Source organism: Paroedura picta, chromosome 15 (genome assembly GCF_049243985.1).
Source record: "Paroedura picta isolate Pp20150507F chromosome 15, Ppicta_v3.0, whole genome shotgun sequence".
In the NCBI taxonomy this organism is placed as follows: domain Eukaryota; kingdom Metazoa; phylum Chordata; class Lepidosauria; order Squamata; family Gekkonidae; genus Paroedura; species Paroedura picta.
Genome location: NC_135383.1, coordinates 15,969,065 through 15,988,660, shown reverse-complemented (window position 1 = coordinate 15,988,660; position 19,596 = coordinate 15,969,065). Strand labels below are relative to the sequence as shown.

At 50.4% G+C, this 19,596-nt stretch overlaps 2 protein-coding genes across 5 annotated transcripts in view; one reads left to right on the top strand and one right to left on the bottom strand.

Annotated features, from left to right (window-relative positions):
• LOC143824908 (apoptosis-inducing factor 3-like) overlaps nucleotides 1-18,971 on the bottom strand; it is a 30,373-nt gene extending 11,402 nt beyond the window's left edge. The window contains exons 1-4 of one of the 4 annotated variants that reach the window (XM_077312742.1): nucleotides 18,747-18,971; nucleotides 5,586-5,743; nucleotides 1,739-1,848; nucleotides 1,280-1,389 (exon numbers count right to left, since the gene is read on the bottom strand). In XM_077312742.1, the coding sequence (XP_077168857.1) occupies nucleotides 1,280-1,389; nucleotides 1,739-1,848; nucleotides 5,586-5,650 (285 nt within the window). In that variant the 5' untranslated portion in view covers nucleotides 5,651-5,743; nucleotides 18,747-18,971. Of the gene's footprint in view, nucleotides 1-1,279; nucleotides 1,390-1,738; nucleotides 1,849-5,585; nucleotides 5,744-6,133; nucleotides 6,289-18,746 lie in introns of those variants that run through there. The other 3 variants (XM_077312744.1, XM_077312741.1, XM_077312743.1) reach the window with 3 other exon arrangements.
• TLCD2 (TLC domain containing 2) lies at nucleotides 12,908-17,674 on the top strand. The gene is made up of 4 exons (XM_077312745.1): nucleotides 12,908-13,373; nucleotides 13,471-13,553; nucleotides 15,568-15,650; nucleotides 16,086-17,674. The coding sequence occupies exons 1-4, from the start codon at nucleotides 13,210-13,212 to the stop codon at nucleotides 16,455-16,457; spliced, it is 702 nt and encodes a 233-aa protein (XP_077168860.1). The 5' UTR covers nucleotides 12,908-13,209; the 3' UTR covers nucleotides 16,458-17,674.
• Nucleotides 18,972-19,596: the final 625 nt, after the last annotated feature.

Genomic DNA, 19,596 nt, shown 5'->3' with positions numbered 1-19,596 from the left:
TTCCTGTGCAGAACAGGAAAATCTACTTCAAAAGTGCATTGAAAGTGCATTATCTATTGTGTGCAGACTAGGTCCTGGACAGGGAAGACCTCCCCACACACACCATGTGCCTGAAGATGGACAAGACTAAAGGTAAGCAGAGGCCTTGAGCTGATTGGATAATTTTATCAAACTTCGTGCGCCGTGATTAATTAGCTCATGACCTCATTTGGGTGTGTTATTCGGACCGTAGAAAAATCTGTACCCAGTGTGGCTCTGGGTGGCTGCTGGATTTTAGGAGTTAGTCTCCCATTTCAGTGCTGCAGTTATTAAAGCAGCATCTTGAAAGAGCCCTGTAGCCTGGTGTGGATAATCAGACCTTTCCTTACAATGGGTAAAAAATGAACCTGAACTTCCTGGAGTGTGTGTAATCCCTCCCACCCACTTTTCTGCGGTTCCTGCTTGCCCTGTTTCCCAAGAACAAGAAGCCAAACTGTTTTTTTCCAATACCCAGACTTAAGCTACTCTCAATCTACCCCTCTAGGGCATTAAATCTGAGAGTTGCCAATTCTACTGCTACAGCAGGTGCTCCTTTGCGAACATGTGGCACGGTATATGGAATTCTTCCCTGATGACACGAAACCTCTTGCAAAACCGTGAATTAAGCTAGGGAAATAGTAGATGAATGCATTGTAGCTGAACAGAGGCCCTGGGGATGGTTCTAAATTAGCGCTCTTTGTTCAGGGCTAAGGTTGAAGACCTGCTTTATGAAGGAAAGGAGTTTTTTCAGGGGCCCGGCAGCTGCTGCATTGGACAAACCAGCTAAGTGCAGAATCCTTAGGTGTCAAAGTTCTAGACTTGTAGACAGGAAAACTTCTATGTTGGAAATTTTCTTTATTCTCAAGCAAAAGCATCCAGCAAGCAAATAGGCAGAACTAAAGATACACATCTATAAAACACAGGAACATTCCCTTCCCTCCCTCCCATGGGAAGGTGATGACTCAGGTTTCAAAGGAGACCAAACATTCTTCTAATCAGGGTACCAGACGCAGGAGGGCAAACTAAGTCAAAGGGAGTGCAGTATCTCAGCACAGCATTGTTGTGGGAAGTGGAGGCCATAAAGCACAAACTAGGGAAGGGAACCAGCCCTGGGAAACATCACAGCAATCAATGAGAAACACGTGGCAGAATGCCGAGGAATCTGACATCCTGCTCCCCCCCCCCTCCAATCAGCTCCCTTGTATAAGGAGAGGGATTTCCCTAGGCATACTTCATAACCAGTATCAGAGTCTGGGCTCACCTCGAAAACAGGAAGGCAATTCAAGGTGGGGTACTCTTCGATGTCACCCGTCTGGGTGCTGAAGCAGGCCCCGTGCCAGGGACAGCGCAACCGGCCATGTTTCAAAAAACCTGCAATTCAGAAGGAGGTGACAGCTAGGTGGGAAGGGGGTCAAAGACGGTCAAAAGCAGCTCTGCTAAGGTCAGTACTGGAGGGGATCCGCTGTAACCCCTGCTGGAAGTCCTGATTGTCCCCATATGATATTTGGGAAATGTGTGCCCACAGCAGCCTGTGGCCTCCCCAGAAGTCAGCCCCATGGTGGGCCTCAAACCCGGATGGATCTGTCAGATGGGAGGTCAACCCTTCCCTTACAAGAGAATCTCCCAGATCATCACCACCTGCCGTTCCTGGTCTGTAGTTTTGACTGTGTCAATCGAAAGAGGTCAGGCCTACTGGATTTCCCCCTATTGGCCAGCTTGCCTTTGCAGAGGGGCGCTCCGGCATGAGGACACTTGCTCCCCACCGCGCGGATCTGCAGGTGCTCCCTCACCAGCAGCACTGGGTAACCGGCGACCTCCACCTCTCGCATCCTGCAACAGAAAGACAAAAGGCGTTGCTGCCCCGACTAAGCCTCTGCTTTCCACAGTAGACGTGGGTGCCTGTCAGAAGTGCCTTTCTGCCCTGTGTCATATAGTCAGTATGTCGTATAGTCAGTATGGATTGTAGCTTGTAGTTTGGAGGCTTGCTCTCTTTTTCTCCATGTGAACTGTGGCATCCCTTCCTGCTTGTATTACTTCGCTGTTTCAGTGCCCTTTCCTGCTTGTGTTCCCCCATCCATCTAACAAATGGTCCTAGGGCAGGCTTGATAAGGACCTGTTGATTTCACACAGCTCCATTTGTTATGTCTCCGATGTTCTTTCGCCTGAACCGCCTGGATTCTGGAGGGATGGGTGTGGGATCTGGGAGGTAAACCAGAGTATCATTGCTACAAGCCAGTCTTGGCAATTTAGAAGAAGAGTTGGTTCTTATAAGCCGTTTTTCTCTACCTGAATGAGTCTCAAAGCGGCTTACAGTCGCCTTCCCTTTCCTCTCCCCACAACAGATGCCCTGTGAGGTGGGTGAAGCTGAGAGAGCCCTAATATTCCTGCTCGGTCAGAGCAGCTTTATCAGTGCCATGGCGAGCCCAAGGTCACCCAGCTGGCTGCATGTGGGGGAGTGCAGAATCGAACCCGGTGTGCCAGATTAGAAGTCCGCACTCCTAACCACTACACCAAATGTATTGATTTGGGTTGCAGCTCTCTCTCAGAGGGCATCTCAAGGTGTTGCTGCCCTTCCAGGAGACCCTGGAGAAAATGACTGCTTTGGAAGGTGGATTCTATAGTTTTATACCTTATTGAATTCCTTCCCCTCTCCAAACCCTACCCTCCTCCTCATTCTCTATTTCCCAAATGTCCAAGCGGTTCCCACCCTGGAGCTGGCAACCTTACATATGAGCTTCTTTGACTGGTAGGACATTTAGGAAGGTTCTCTTCCTGTGATCTTAATTCCCAGGCAGGAACATATTGGAGAAGAAGACAGTCCTCCAGATACCCTGGTCTCAAGCTGTGTAAGGGGCTGTCCTCCCCTTCCACATGACCGTGGGGAGGAGAAGATTTGGGGCAGTGGACTGAGTTGCCCTCCAGCCAGATATATATTCAACCTTGGCAGGATTTTGTCCTGCTAGGCAACTGGAAGGATGAGGTCTCATTGTTATCGCTGAGAAGTAATTAAAGCAGAGATGTTATCCTTCAGAGGGGAGAATTCTGCATCTGCTTAGAGGCGCTTCACATGCTATCTGTCAGAGAAGAAAGGCTCTTGACAGGCTTGGATTCCTTCCAGCATTTCAGCGCTGAAAATGTCATTTCTCTTCTCCTGTCAGAGATTCCTGGTGATGAAGTATTCCTCTTGATGCATTCCTGAAGGCTCTGCCCTGTTGGTTGAGTGGTATTGTGGTTAAGAGCGGCAGCCTCTGATCCGGAGAATTAGATTTGATCCCCCACTCCTCCTTCACATAGAGTCAAGTGGGTGACCTTGGGCCAGTCCCAGTTCTCTTAGAACTCTCTCAGCCCCACCTATCGCACAGGGTGTCTGTTGTGGGGAGAGGAAGGGATGGTCAGCCCCTTTGAGACTTCTTTGGGTAGTGAAAAGCGGGGTACAAAGACAGCTCTTCTTCTTCTTCCACCAGCACCCTCTATCGCCCTCCCCCTCCAGGATGTACTATTGAGAGCATTATTAGGACTGGGATGGGATGAGTTTTTGCTGCAGCATCTTCTTCCCCAGGGGGGTTTGATTGTATTTTGTATTTGTATTTGTTCTGTTTTTATGTCTGTTTTAAGGGGGTTTATTGGGGTATTATCCAGATGCTGTAAAATAATGCTGAAAAATAATATTATATTTATATTTATATTTATATTTTTATCCAGATGCTTTAAAATAAGATTATTATTTCAATAAATTGAAATAACAACAACAACAATATTGGTTAACTCTGCAAGGGCCAATTCTTCACACATTTTGGAGCAAAATAAATGAATATATTCCTGACTAAATGCTATCGCAGGGCTCCTGTGGTGGAGTTGCCAACCTCCAGGTGTTGGCTGGAGAGCTCCTGGGATGATAACTGATCTCCAGGGGACCGAGATCGGTTACCCTGGAGAAAACGGGGGTGGTGGTGGGGAAGAAAACAGGAAGGTAGACTTTATGGCAGGGGTAGTCAAACTGCGGCCCTCCAGATGTCCTTGGACTACAATTCCCAGAAGCCCCTGCCAGCGAATGCTGCTTTATGGCCCCCTGCTTTATGGCATGATGCCCCACTGAAGTCCCTCCCCTCCTCAAACCCTGCCCTCCTTCGGCTCCACCCCCAACATCTCCATGTCTTTCGCCCAGCCTCAAACTGTGGCCCAGCGGTCCCTGTGGGATTCTGACTCATCTGATTGGTGCAGCTGGCTATGCAATGGCTTTGGCAACTTATCTTCAGCCCCGCAGTGGAAATCTTTTTGTTGTGGTGGCAGGAGCCGCTGAAGCGACGTGTTTAAAAAATCTGCACTGCCAATCCCATTTCCAGGGGCCAATCAGAAGGCTCGCTGGCAAAAGCCCAACCTGGCCCTGCCCGTTTTCTAAAAACGCTTGTTGGGCTCTGGGAACTCCTTCACTATCACATGAATTAATGACGCGGCCATCAGTTTTGGTTTTCTTCAAGCAACAGGCACACACAAAGAAGGCAGCAGCAAAATAAATTAGTTTGTGTATTCGTAGAATCATAGAATAAGAGAGTTGGAAGGGGTATCATGGGTCATCTAGTCCAACCCCCTGCTCTCTGCAGGGCACTCACAACCCTATCGCTCATCCACTGTAACCTACCACCCTCTTGAACCTTCACAGAATCAGCCTCTCCGTCAGATGGCTCTCCAGCCTCTGATTAAAAATTTCCAAAGATGGAGAACCCACCACCTCCCAAGGAAGCCTGTCATAAATATACATTGCAATAACACCATAATATATCAATCGACAATTATAAGTCCAGTTTATTGCCCCATCCTTGGGAGCCAAAACTTGTGAACAGCATGGAGGATCAGTAGGGACCAGAAAACACCCCCTGAAATCACGCAGTTAAGAGGTGAGACACAAGCTGCTGGGAGCCAAGTGCCATGGAGAGCTTCCGTCCCTATATTTGGTTAATGCTGCTGAAGAAAATCGCGAAACAGGCTTTCTTATGCCGGAATCTTGTTTCGCATGCATGATAGAGAATTTTTCCTTTGGTTTCCAAGGATTTGGACACTAAACAGGACTTAGAATTTTTCAGTTTTGGTTACCCAGACGAGTAGTAGCTTTTACAGGGTCTCACGCCAAGGACTTTCACATGACCTACCAGAGATCCCGAGGATTGAACCCGGGGCCTTCCGCATGCCGAAATGCACTCTCCCCTGAGCTGCACAGCTCACCCGCTGCTGTGTGTGCCAATGGCAGAGGGTTCTAGTATCCAAGGGCACACATTAACAGGACGCGTCCGTTGCACATGTACACACTTGGAAATATAACTTCTGAACCGAACTCCGAAGGACGGCAGCTTTGGTGGCTTGTGCCAACGTGGCCAGAGCAGCACGGTGCAAAATGTGAACTTGCTCTCTCTGCCTATCCTTCAAGCCACGGTGCTTTCTGATCTTTCTCAGTCGCCCGAGTGCCTGTCTGCAGAACGTAGCAGGGACTCCTCCAGAGGGGTCCCATGACACTCACACACAGACAAGTCAGAAGAGAGTCCTCCTCCAATCCAGGCCCCCCCAATACTTACTCTCCATCATACAAGTCGTCCTCCAGGCAAACTTGCTGGGTAATGACGTCGTCTCCTTTCTCCATGCTTCCAGGGGGAAAAAGGAAGACGTCAGGCAGAGGTTTTAGGAATGGTTTTCTGGCAAGATTTTCCTCCACGGTTGGCTCTAGATGCCAAGTCTGGAAAGGAGGGATAGCAAAAAAGCAACATCTAGTGGCTCCCTTTGCCCCCTGCCACTTCTGAGCCAGAGGCGAGGGGGGGGACACACAATGAGTTTGCATCAGAAGGGAGGGATGACTTGGACGTGCCCTGCTCCCTTTCTGCTTGATTCCCTTCCCTGACTTGAAAGCCAGGGACCGGGGCAGGTGGAGGCAGGGAAGTGACGTTTCTCCATCACACCTCCTCGACCCAGCCAACCTCATAGGGTTGTTGTGTGTCTGTAATGGGGGAGAAGCCCATTTGCACCGCAGGGACCAAAGGGGAAAGAAGCACCACCAGCAGTTGCGAAGGCAAAGGTCTGTCGAGAAAGGAAAGCATGCGAAGCGTAGCGGCAAAGAGCAATGACTCACTTAAAAGAAGCTTCTCCTTCCCTGGAACTTGGCTCTGCTCAGAGCAGCAGAGACTGTGAAGGGAGGCAGCTGGGAACCAGTTTCTCCCTCCACCTGGCTGGGCTCCAGCCACACCTCCTAACCTGCGCAGCATCCAACCCGCACAGGTGGCTCATATCTTGGCAACCGGGCCTATGCTCCTCCCCTAGGATCAGGGATGGGGGAATGAGCCTGCTTGGCTCTTCTGACTGCGCATGGGTGCAGGATCCGCAACTTACTAATCTTTGCCCAGGGATGGGGTGTGGTGGTGTGAGATGGAGCAATTTTGCCACTTGCAATTTAGGCAGAAGAGCAAGAACGCCACCCTGCTGCTATCTGGAGACAGAGTGGGGGAGATCAAAGCGGAGATGAACTCCTTCCATCCAAAGTGGGAACACTACGTTTCCCCAGCCTTCGGGTGGAACACACGGTGCCCTTTGGACAGACGCAACTTGGAAGGCCCTGATACCCTGTGCAGACTGCAGCATGGCTGCAGGGCGGCTGACAGATCGACCTGTTCCTTCCTCCAGCACGGCTTGAGTGCTATGTGGATGCCATGCTAGGGAGCAGTGGATCTTGAGCTAGTCGCAGTCCTGATAGTGCTGTTCTGACCGAGCAGCCCTGTCAGAGCTCTCTCAGCCTCACCTGTCTCACAGGGTGCCTGTTGTGGGGAAAGGAAGGGAAGATGGTTGTCAGCCGCTTTGAGACTCTTTTGGGCATAGAAAAGCAAGGTACAAAGAAACAGTTCTTCTTCTGCATCACTGTCTAAGACAGAAGAACATAAGAGAATCCATGTTGGCTCATGACAGTGGCCCATCCAGGCCAATACTCTGTCGCACAGTGGCCAAAACCTAGGTGCCTTCAGGAAGTCCACCGGCAGGGCCAGAACTCCAGAAGCTGTCCCACTGTGGGCACCCCCGGCACCAAGAAGACAGAGTATACTTACCCCAGACACAGAGTGTTCCATCTATGCTTGTGGCTAAGAGAGCCAGCTTGGTGTAGTGGTTAGGAGTGCGGACTTCTAATCTGGCGAGCCGGATTTGATTCCTCGTTCCCCCACATGCAGCCTTGGCCTTGCTATGGCTCTGACCAAAGCAATGGATTACAGTCTGTATTGATGAATTATTTATATGGGTCAATCGACTGAATAAACATACTGACTGATCATCGTCTGACCGAGCAGGAATATCAGGGCTCTCTCAGCCTCAGCTCCCTCACAGGGTGTCTGTTGTGGGGAGAGGAAAGGGAAGGTGATTGTCAGCCGCTTTGAGACTCCTTCAGGTAGAGAAAAGCGGCATATAAGATCCAGCTCTTCTTCTTCCTCAGTAATATCAGGGTTCTCTCAGCCTCACCCACCTCACAGGGTGCCTGTTGTGGGGAGAGAAAAGGGAAGGCGACTGTAAGCTGCTTTGAGACTCCTTCGGGTAGAGAAAAGTGGTAGATAAAAACCAACTCCTCCTCGTCCTCCTCCTCCTCCTGTTTTTCTTCAAGCCACTCAAAGATCTCTGCTCCATGTGTTTATCCAGTCCCCTCTTGGAGCATTCTATGCTTGTATCCATCTCCACTTCCTGCAACAGTGAATACTACATGTTCATCACTCTTTAGTGCAGGATGGGCACAACTTACAGCTGCAAGCCAGCAGCCCCAACCTCCCCCCCCCCCACCAACAACAAAGAGGGAGAACCTCCTCCTTCTCTCAGGGGCAGACTGGTTGGCATGGTCCTTTCCCAGGGCCCTTTCCCCCTCCCAGTCAACCTCTGGTGCAGAACTTCCAGTGATTGTGTTTAAGTGTGAATGTTCAGACACACAAGGGGTCTGATTTGGATCAAGCCTTCTGTGTGCAAAGAAGAACAAGCTACGCTATTCCTGGCCATCATCCTCCATTCCTGCTGACAGTGGAGACATCTTAGGTGTAGCTAATTAAAATAATAATAGGAGTAGTAATTAAAATATTCTGCACGCTTTGTCTGGGGATCTTGCACCCTTTAGGCTTCACAGCAAAATGGCCACCAACGCCCATGTCATGAAAAGAAATGCGCAATTGTATTGCCAGTACCTGAACAATTTATACTGTTGTATCCTGCATTGGTCAGGCCCCCCCTGGAGTCTTCTGTGCACTTCTGGAGGCTTTACTTCAAAAAGGACATGGACAAAATGGAGAGGGTGCAGAGGAGAGCAACGAGAAGGATCTGGGCCTGGGGAGTGGGGATCAAGCCCTAAGAGGAAAGGCTGAGGAGTTTGGGAATATTATGCCTGGAGAAGAGGAGGCTGAGAGTGGACAGGATGGCTCTCTTGAAGTATTTGAAAGGTTATCACTTGGAGGAGGGTAGGGAACTGTCCCTGTTTGCAGCAGAGGAAAGGACCCGCGGTAATGGTTTAAACATGTCGAACGGTACCTACTAGATATGAGGAAAAGATTTTCATAGTCAGAATAGCTCAGCAGTGGAATCAGCTGGCCAGGGAAGTTCTGAGCTCCCCTTCACTTGCAATCTTTAAGCAACAGCTGGACAGAGACTTATCCTGGATGCTTTTGGCTGATCCTGCATTGAGCAGGGGGTGGGACTCGATGGCTATCTGGCCCCTTCCAACTCTATGGCTCTAACTCAGTGGTTCTCAACCTTCCTAATGCCGCGACCCTTGAATACAGTTCCTAATGTGGTGGGGACCCCCAACCATAAAATTATGCAAGGGTTCTTTCACAGAAATTAAACCGCAACTGACCAATGGCGTGAAGATCCATTGTTCATGATTGTATATAAATTGGTTTTTTCCTGGGTTTTCTGCCTCTTGTCCCATCATGCGTGGGTGCCTGCAGGGGGAGCAGCAGCAGTGTCGGTGCCCCCCCACCCCCAGGCCAAGCTGCTCGCCCTGTTCCCGTATCACAACCCAGGTATCCCTTGCAGATCTCCCATCTGAATACTTGCTTGGCTTTTCTCTTCCTAAATCAACAACAACTACTATTACTACCACCTTGTCCTCCTCAATATTAACAAAGCAGAAGGAAGCAGAAAAAACAAGCTTCCTTTTCCATGGCTGCTTGGCGAGCAGGTGAATCACTCCCTGCATCTCTTGACAGGTGGGAAGGAGCTGACTCAAGCCCTCCAACAAAGGGATTTATTTTCTTCACCCTCAGTTCCCTTCCCACCCCTTCTGAAGGTTGGGAAATGCAGACACCCTGGTTCCAAGGCATCTTTGGTGCAGGAGGGGTCTTTCACGCCAGGGGGTTGTCATTTGACTTCAACCCATCCAGGTTGCCCAGACTTGAGGAACTTGTTTGATACCAGAATGCCATTTGTCAGCAGACTCCACATGAAATGCCTCCCCCCCCCCAGAGTTGTGCATTTGCTACAAGGGATGTGACATGATTGATAGGGAGCCAAGCACAGGCCTTCTGCAGAACAAGGTAACCTCACGCCCGCCTCCTTTTGTAACTCCTCACTGATGATGCTTTGGATAAGCTACTAGCCCACAATGGGTCCACTGAGGCTTCCTCCACCCCCTGCTCTCTCACCCAAAAGAAAATAAGCCTGGAGCTTTTTGGAGGGGGGGAGGGGGAGGAGAGAGATCCTGAAATGCTGGCATGACTGCTTTCCCTGCAGAGGCAATGGTGACTGCATATATGCCGGAAAGAAACCGGAGCCCTAAACCCAGTTTGCATCTTGGTGGTAGAGGTGGGAATTGAAGTCTTGTTGCAGGTGGCTTGTGACAACCTGTTGTGGGGTCTTCCAGGCCAGAGAATAAGGGGGGGGGGGGTCTGCCTCTGTCCAGCACCTTCTGTTTTCTTGGTGGTCTCCCAATCCAAGGACCAACCAGGGCCAACCCTGCTTAGCAGCCAAAATCTGATCAGACCAGGAAGGCGTGAGCCATCCAGGTCAGGGCATTTAGCAGCTGACCGATCCCCCCAACGTCTAGCCTGCAGAAAAAGACATCCCAATCCCAAACAGCAACAATAAACCCATCGATCCGAGCATCTTAAAAGCAGTAGAGATTAGCTCTTCAGCCCAGCTGTTTGCGCCACTTCTAGGTGTCCACATTTTATGCTTGACCCATCCACACACAGTGCAGTATCTTTGTTGGCATACTAAGAAGAAAACTGAATAGTAAATAAAAAGGTATCCCCTGTGCAAGCACCGAGTCATGTCTGACCCTTGGGGTGACGCCCTCTAGCGTTTTCATGGCAGACTCAATACAGGGTGGTTTTCCAGTGCCTTCCCCAGTCATTACCGTTTACCCCCCAGTAAGCTGGGTACTCATTTTACCGACCGCGGAAGGATGGAAGGCTGAGTCAACCTTGAGCCGGCTGCTGGGACTGAACTCCCAGCCTCATGGGCAGAGCTTCAGGCTGCATGTTTGCTGCCTTACCACTCTGCGCCACAAGAGGCTCATGAATAGTAAATAATACTTACCAATTATTGCCAAATACCACAGATAAACAAGTATACTGAATTAAACTTCTTCCAATTAAGATACATAAGAGTCACGTATAATCAAGGTCTCAGGCAATATATCTGAATCTTTCTCCGGTAAACAGCAGCTAAAAATGTTGCAACATGCTCTGTTATTTTGGGGATCTTATCAGCTAACACTGTGTCACATCTACAGTTAGATTCTTTTGGGCTTGCAAAATGAACCAGATTAGGTGTGAACACTGTTTGAAGAATAGTGGGCAGAGTAGTAGTATATGCGTAATTGTTTCTGGTTCGCCAAGTTGGCAGGCACCTAGCCTTTATTCCGTGGGTATGCTTCCGCATCTCACGTTAACCAAAGCGGATGGAATAACATTCACCCTGGCCATCATGAATCCATGACGATGGACTGGATCGAATGGATTTGAGAAATATTAGGTCACATAATTCTGAAAAAAAGAGAGGCCAAAGAAACGGGGAGAGCAAACTGGCTAACTGCAACCTCCAGCTTCAGGGGCAGCCTACCTCTGATTGCCAGTTGCTGGGGGCAACAACAGGATGGGCGGAGCCTGTTCCGCTCTTCCATACTGGTGATGGGGAAGGAACGTCTGTAAGCATTACTAACAATGCTACGTTGTTGCTGTCTCGTTAACTGCTCTGTTTACGTTCTTCTCTAGGCAGGGCTGTTAAAACTCAAGGGCCGCAGGGGTGGCGGTATATAAACACAAAAATAAATAAACAAATAAACAAATAAACAAATAAACAAATAAACAAACACATAAATAAATAAATAAATAAATAAATAAATAAGAATATTCTTTGGGGGTTCCAGGGTTGTTGTTTTTTTGGAAGGTCTCTAGCAACGTCCCATGCAATACACCTCTCTAAACACATTGCTTGCTGCTCTATATGCCTTTCCTCATTCAGATACATACTCATCTACCTGCTCTCTCTCTCAGATAATGAAAGAAAAAGTGGAAAGAAATGGGCCATTCCCCCAGAGACCTCCATGGCTTCTAAGGGAATATGTCCCTCTCTTATGGTCTGAGATGCTTCTTGATGGCTGTGCTCCACCTGCAGAGGTGAGACAGATTATGTCCAGAAACAGGGTCTTTCCAGTCGTGGCACTCCATCTGAAGAGTGCCCTTCCCCTTTTGCTCACCTAGCACCTCCCCTACTCTTTTTCGGCACGAGGACTAAGCCAACACTTTTTCTTTTCATCTTTGTGGCTTTTTTTGCTGGGAGAGTTGCAAAATGAGGATGATCCTGCTGACTTCTGTCTTCATTATATTTTTCCCCTCCTCCTCTCCCTGCAGGTATTTAGTCTGGGCAGGGCCAGAGGTGTGAACCGAACACAAGAGGAGATAAATGGGAGCAAGCTATGAAATATCAAAAAGATGCCCAGGATAAGAAGTCCTGTTAGGTAGGTCACAAGTATCCCAAAGCTGCCAAGTTTCGGATCCAAAAGCCAGGCAACCTTAAGAGGGTTCCGACAGGTAATCGCACCCTGCTTTAGAATCCAGTGGCATGTTTCAGACCAACCAAGTTTCATTCAAAGTAGGAGCTTTTGTGTGCACGCAGCTCCCCGGCAGCTCCCCTTAAAAGGACCAGGATGGTTTTTACATGACCCGGTGCTTGGTCCTTTTATGGGGAGATGCCGGGGACTGAACCTGAGACCTTCTGCACACCAGACAGATGTGACACGGCGACCCACCTGAATCTATCTTAAATTTCATACAGTCTGTGAAAAGGTGTTTCCAGTCTGTCGGAAAGTGCAGGTTTTCTTGGTGCTCCGTAATAAATGACTTTCTATCTAACTGTTCATGCTGGGCTGTATCCTCATTTGGCAGGGGACCTGAGAACAGCTGCTAAGAGGGCCCCGGCCAGCCAAAAGGTTGAGCCTGGCGGCTTCTACCCTCTGCCTAAATCAACCTTCCTCAACTGTTTTACCCTTGAGAAACCCCTGAAACGTTCCTCAGGCTTGGAGAAACCCCAGAAGTGGCACCATCCTGCAGAATAAGATTGGGAAGCAGAGCTGTGGACATGCCCACCAGCCCCACCCCCTGCAGGCCCATCAGTGGGAGGGGGCGGGCCAACATTGGACATCATCCAATAAATGTTTAATCAATCAAAAATATATTAAAAATTAACTAACTCCCACCCAATCGGGAAAGCATTTCAGAGCTGCCAATAAGTGCCGGGCCTTCAGCAACCTGGCCTCAATGGAGCCCCAGCCGCACAGGAAATCCACTGGCCAATACGCCCGGGCGAGGGCAGCGACTGCTTCCCGGCTCCTCTCGGGCAGCGCCGCCCGGCGGCCTGCTGGGAGGGCGCGAAGGGAAGGGACCACCTGCCGGGCGCTGAGAAGCGCGCAGCAGGCAGATGCCCGTCCAGCTGGCGCGCTTGGCCGCCTGTCCGCGTCGCGGCCGGGCGGCAGCAGCAGCGACGTGCCGCGCACGTTAGAGGGCGCTCTGTGAGGCCCGCGGCGCTCGTCCAACCAGCCGCCGGAGGGGCGTCGAGGCGCTGCGCGTCCCCGGCTGGTGCCGACGGCCGGGCCAAACGGGGTCGCCATGGAGAGCACAAGGCGAGCGGGCGGCCGGGCGTCTGCCTGCCCGGCTGGGCGAGGCGGGCGCTGGCTCCGGGCGGCCGTCGATGGAGCTGCTGGTGCTGGGGGGCTCGGCGGCCGCCTTCCGGCTGCTCAACGCCGGCCTGGATCGCCTGCTGCCGCCGGGGGCGCAGGGCAGCCGCTGGGATTGGCGCAACACCTGGACGTCCCTGGTCCACAGCCTGCTCAGCGGCGCTGGGGCGCTGCTCGGGTGAGTCGAGCCGAGGGAGCGGAGCGGAGCGGAGCGGAGCGGGGGGGGAGGCGGTCGCCTGGCGCGCCGTCTCACCTGCCCTCTTCGCCCCGCGCAGGTTCTACCTCCACCCGCAGATGGCGCAGGATCCCATCGGGACGCACTTGCCCGCGGCGCATCGCCTTCTGGGGGTGTCCGTCGGTGAGTGGGGTGTGTGTGTCTCCCGCCCGAGGGAGGGCTGCGGAGCTCGGTTTGGAGGGGGGAAGGACTGGTGCTTGGAATCCCTTTTTTTTTTTTTGGACGGGTGACCCCCATTATTAGCCTTGGACGGCTCGAGGGCTGCCCCCTGGGGTGCGGGACAGGGGTGGGACTTAGCCTCCTGCCGTCCCCAGGAGAGGGTGCATCTCCAGGGGGGAAAAGGGACCCGAAGAGAAGCTGTAGGCAGTCACCTGCCCCCCAAAGCAGGGGTGGGAGTGGGGGGTGGAGAATCCGTCTGGGAAAAGAACATTTTTGCCGGTGCTGAGTGGAGTTGCAGCAAGGGCCCTGATCCAAAGCCCCATGGCGCTTGATCCACTTCCATGTGGGCCAAACTCACTGGGAACCATCTTCTGCCCTGATCTGTCCCGGCCTGTGCAAAGCGCCACGGGCTGCTGGCTGCTTCTAGGGCAGCCAGTCCGCAAAGGTGGCTGGCGCTCTTTGAACACAGCACCAGGACCAGCAGCCAAGTTTTTGGGGTTTACTTTTAAGCTCCGTTTGGAGATTGGTTAGCCCGCAGGCAAGTTAATACAGATGCCAACCTCTCCAACTGGAAATACAACCTCTCCGACTCACTCGTGTTTGCGTGGATGGAAAGGGTGGTGGGGGGAACCATTTGAGAGATAGTTCTTATACCCCGCTTTTCACTACTCAGAGGAATCTCGAAGTGGCTTACGATCACCTTCCCACAACAGGTACCCTGGGAGGCAGGTGGGTTTGAGAGAGCTCTGAGAGAACTGGGACTGGCCCATGGTCCTCCAGCTGGCTGCATGTAGAGGAGGAGGAGCAGGGGATCAAGCCCAGTTCTCCAGATTAGAGACCGCCACTCTAAACCAGTTCACCATGCTAGGAGCGCTGTGCCCGCTGTGGTGGGTTTGCTTTCTGCTGAGATGGGGGTAAGGCCTTATTTGAGCTGCAAGAGCTGCAACTTGAAGCCGTCCTGAAGGTGACAACCTCTGAGCTGTAACAAAGGTGTTTTGGCTTTTGGATCAAAAGGGCTTTCAGGCTAGACTAAGCCTTGGCAGCACCCTCTTTAGCAATCAAGCACTGGGCCTGCTCTGGCACCAGTGCTTTTTAATTAGAGAGGAGGAAAGGCGCCCTTTGAAAAGGCGCCCTTTCTAGCTGTCTGTGGTTTGGCCAGGGGCAGAGCCTGCTGCTTCCTTGTAGGCCATCCTGGCAGGAAGACACCCCCCCCCCCCCCACACACACACACCATTGTGGACCCTCTAACTTTCTGTTCAGTTTTTCTGCCGCAAACAACAATAAAAGGTAAAACCAAAAACCCAACCTGAAAAACAGGGGAGCGCCAAAAAGGCTGGGGGACAAAAATATATTAAAGTATATCATATAAACAATTTATCGAACAGAGCTCAAGGTAATTTGTCTCTTCCAGAAGGAGTCTCAAAGCGGCTTACAATCGCCTTCCCTTTCCTCTCCCCACATCAGACATCCTGTGAGGGAGGTGAGGCTGAGAGAGCTCTGATGCTACTGCTTGGTCAGAACAACACTATCAGTGCTGTGATGAGTCCAAGGTCACCCAGCTGGCTGCACATGGGGGAGCCCGAAATCAAACCCGGCTCGCCAGATTGGAAGCCGCCGCTTCTGAGTACTACACCACACTGGCATGGAGCATGACAGCTATTGCTAGCTGTTGTACACCAGGCACATTTTTCAACAGGCATCTATCTGTAATGTCTCCTGGACGGCAGTAAATTGAACTGTGTGTCTCTCTCTGTGCAGGATCAAGAGCTGGAGAGCAAGGAAGGTCGTGCCAGCTTCCAGGCTGCTGGTTGCCCAAGGGCCTAAAAAAATGGGACTCGTTGATAATTCAACCCTTCCAAGGGGTGGGTGGGAGAATTCTGAAACCTAGGAATTGGAAGCATTTCTGCAGGATTTCTCCTTTTGTTAAGAAGGACAGGTGGGAAAGATCTTTGCTGAACAGGCCTGTTTTCTTTCTCAGGATATTTCGTGCAGGACTTCATCGATATGTTGTTTAACCAGAAGTTTTGCGAGTGCTGGGAGCTACTGTTTCATCACTCAGTGGTGAGCTTCTTCTTTTTTTGGGGGGGGGGGTAGTGAGGATTCTTGCATGGGAGATAAGTTAGAAAACAGAGGGATTGCTCCAGGGCTGGTAGTGGAGGAGGAGGAGAGGAACTGGCCGAACGCATTCCTTTCCTATTGTGTGCCCCCGGGTTCAAATCAAGTGTTTTCTCCTTTCCCTTTCTTCTGTAGGACCGAGTACATTGGCAGGATGCTGTAAAACACACACACACACACACACACACATATATGCCAGGGAGCTGGGCAAACGCTGGCAGGGGCTCATGGGAATTGTGGTCCATGGACATCTGGAGGACCACAGGTTGACTACCCTTGCTCTAAGTAGTTCCCATCACGTTCACAGTCTGTTGCTGCCAGCAGTCCATCTTCAGGGATTGTAGCCTCAGGGCCTGACTAACCTCCTGCCCTCTCTTTCAGGTGATTGTCTGCCTTGGCTTTGCTTTCGTGATCCACCATTATATCGGTTTTGCTATGGTGGCCCTGTTGGTGGAGATCAACTCTGTCTTTCTGCACCTGCGGTCCATCCTGCAGATGGCTGGCTTGTCGCACACCCCTTACTACCGCGTCACCAGCCTGGTCAACCTGAGCACTTACGTGGTGTTCCGCCTCAGCACCCTCGCCTGGATGACCCGCTGGCTTGTTCTCAATTGGGAGAACATCCCTCTGGCCACCTATATGGTGGGCGTTGTGGGCATGGCCATCATGATCCCGATGAACATCGTACTCTTCTGCCGTCTGCTGCGCAGCGACTGCCTTAAGTCCGGGCAGTGTGACAAGGACTGGCTGTAGGCCAGGGAAGGGGAGTGACAGACAGACAGGCCGAAAGGCTGAAGGCATAAGAAGGGTCTTCAGAAACCTGCCTTCCAGGTTGCAACTGGAAGCTGTTAGCCATTCCGGATGGATTATGAAAAAGCAGGAGCTGCCTCAAGGCAGGGAAAAGGTGCAAAGATGACTCCAAAGCCCCTTTGTGGGATGTATGTTTGTGTTCTGGATGTGGCGCTCTGTAACTGTACAGTAAGGAGCCTGAAGATGGAGGGCACGCCAAGGCAGAAAGGGGGTGATGTAGTGTCCCCACAATGAAGGTGCGTATTGAAGTGACTTCTCCCTGCACAACTGTGTTTTGACCTTTGCTTTTGACAGTCACATTCCTTGCTCGGGGCAGGGTGGACTTCCTTGTGCAAAGGGAGTGCTTCCTTAGCACATTTGTTCACCACTGGCCTTTGCATTTGGGCTGGTACCACAGATCATGGAAAGCCCTGAACAAAGGAAAGGGAGCCAGGACTTCATGGCCCTTTTTTATCCCTCTTGCTTGTTCTCCAGTGGTCTCTCCTGGCTGTGTATTATAGCCCATTCTGTAGAGCCTGAAATTGGGACAGTCCTGTCTCTGGGGAATGGAGGGACTTAAAGTGGTCTGACCATTTGTTGCTGTGCCATGCCATTCCTCTCAACCTCTTCAAAACTAACATTCTGTGGGGTGCGTTTGTCCCTGGACCTGAATACAAGTCTTTTGCCCAGAGTTGGAGCTTGGAATCGTCTTTGAGGGGCTTGAACAAATGTAGTGAGACCTTGGAAGCCCCTTCTAGTCCCATGGGGAATGGGAAGGGACCAGTTCACACTTGGCCTTCTGGAGTCTCCCTCGCATATATACACAGGCAGACAAACTTAAACCACCACCATTTTGGAAAGGTCCCTTGAAGACAGTAGCCCCCTGCTAAGGTGCTATAGCTGATGGCCCTTCTTTGGTGGTTGTGGAGATCGAGGATTCCAAATGAATTCCATGCCAGTTGGCAATTCCTTGCTTACCCACTGGTCCCTTTATTATACTAGACTAGTTACTGGAGACTCATGTCCTTAGCTGGGGAAGGCAACATGGCTCTGCAGCTCAGGGTGTTCCAGTGCTGTGCAGATTTTATGGAAAATGCACTTTCATGATGCCTTGGTTTTGTAACAAGCTTTCTGATTGTGCTTGCACAAAGTCATGATAATAAAGGAAATACATGTTGATGCTTGACAGTCCCTGGATGCTTCACAGGCTAGGAAAAAAATCTCCAGCTTGGTGGGAAAGGGGTCACAATGACCTAAGTATGTAAAGAAGGGTTGCTTATCACTCAAGGAGCCAGCATAGCCACATGGAATTCTAGAACAGATACCTAAAAGTGTGAAGCTGGCATTAAACCCAGAAGAGATGAGATCTCTCCTTCCCATGTTTCCCTATATATCAGTTAAGGACCTTGAGAGAAATGATCCTCCAGACTCTTTTTAGCTTGGAAGGCATAGCTTGTGGATATGAGGGTAGAAAGCAGATGAAAAACATTTTAAAATATATGCACTTAAAAAAATTAAATGTTTGTTTTGCTTTTCTTCTCAATGAAGACCCAATGCAGTTTATCACATTGTTTTGCTCTCCTCCACTTTATCATTACAACAATAACTCTGTGAAACTGTGATGGAACCATGGCCAGCTGGTAAGGTTCCATGGCTGTTCAGGGATTTGAATATGGTTGTCCCAGGTCCTAAGCTAGCTACACTGGCTCTCTAGAAACATAACTGGATAGGGGGGGGGGACGACAACCTAGTGAGATCAAAGGACACTGTGGATTTATTTCTTAATCCAAGACATGATTTTCTACTTAAAAAATAAATGAATTGTTGAAAACAAACTACATGATGATTCAAGTGCATTCTAAGAAAACCAAAGCAAAAGTGGCTTATGCAGGCAGGTAGCCTCTTCATGCTTATGCAATCTGCCCTATTCTTCAAAAATCTTTTTCCTTAGATGGTGGCTGTGTGACTTTCCCTCCTGCACTTTGGGAAATTTCACTTTCCAGCATGGGAAAGGTGTGCTTGATTCCCAAGTTTATGGCATTGCTTGCATAGGGCCATGAAGTGCTAATTATAGACTGCATGACTTAAAAATGCAGGTGGAGGTTCACCGTTTTAAAGGCTCTCACATCAAAATTCCCTGCAAAGTCCCTGTGTAAGAAATTCATTTTACAGTCAGTTTCAATAGATTAAGTCAGGATCTAGACACTGAGCTCTTCGTAGAATTATAACTATTTGTAGGAAACGAAAGCTCACCTCAAGCAGCGGCTTTCCTGACCAGCAGTATCTCCGCTTTATCCGGATTCAGTTTCAGCTTATTCTTCATCTTATCTAGGTCATGCAGCTGCTCCTTCCTTCCTGTACGTGTCTTGCACGAACATGAGGGTCGCCAGCCTCCTGGTGGTAGCTGGAGATTGCTATTACAATTCACCCAAAGAAAGCAGCCACTTTGGAAGGTGGGCAGTATGGCATTAGACCCATTTCAAGTGCTTCCCCTCCCCAAACCCCGCCCTCCTCAGGCTCCACCCCTAAATCTCCAGATATTTCTCAACCTGGAGATGGCAACATTAATGTCAAATCGGAAGGCTTGTTGAGTCTTAAGGCCGCCATAGGGAGGAAAGAGTCGTCGTTGGAGACCACTGTCTAGGAAAAGAGGGGAAAGAACACGCTGCGGATGTAGAAAAGAGCAGGAGCCCAGGAGCAACATACGAGCTTTGTGGGTCGCTGCTCGCGTCTTCAGATACTTTGCAGATGCTCAGAGGCACTCTTTATTTGGGAACCACATCGCTTATTTCGGGCACTGCAAACGCATTCCGGGACTGAGCTCTGAGCCCCCCTCCAGGAGAATAGGAGAGAGTTTAAAGGGCATGGACCTGGCCTTTGTCGCCGGAAACATTTTTTAAAGCTCTCTGCCAAATGCATCCCTCAGTTTCGACGGCTGCGTAGACGAAGGACAAGAACACGAAATGCAATTTTAAAAAACAGTAACATCGCTTTCCTTCTTTTTAACCCGGAAGTAATAGAATGTCTTCCTGCGTCCCTTGGACACTGGGGGCGGGGCAAGGAGCAACCCCGCCCATAGTGCTGGCGACTAGCCAATGAGAAT

Coding starts and splice junctions, on each gene's coding strand:
- TLCD2 (XM_077312745.1), top strand. CDS start 13,210: ATGGAGCTGCTGGTGCTGGGGGGCTCGGCGGCCGCCTTCCGGCTGCTC. Junction 13,374..13,470: donor GGCGCTGGGGCGCTGCTCGG/GTGAGTCGAGCC, acceptor CGCCCCGCGCAG/GTTCTACCTCCACCCGCAGA. Junction 15,651..16,085: donor TACTGTTTCATCACTCAGTG/GTGAGCTTCTTC, acceptor CCTCTCTTTCAG/GTGATTGTCTGCCTTGGCTT.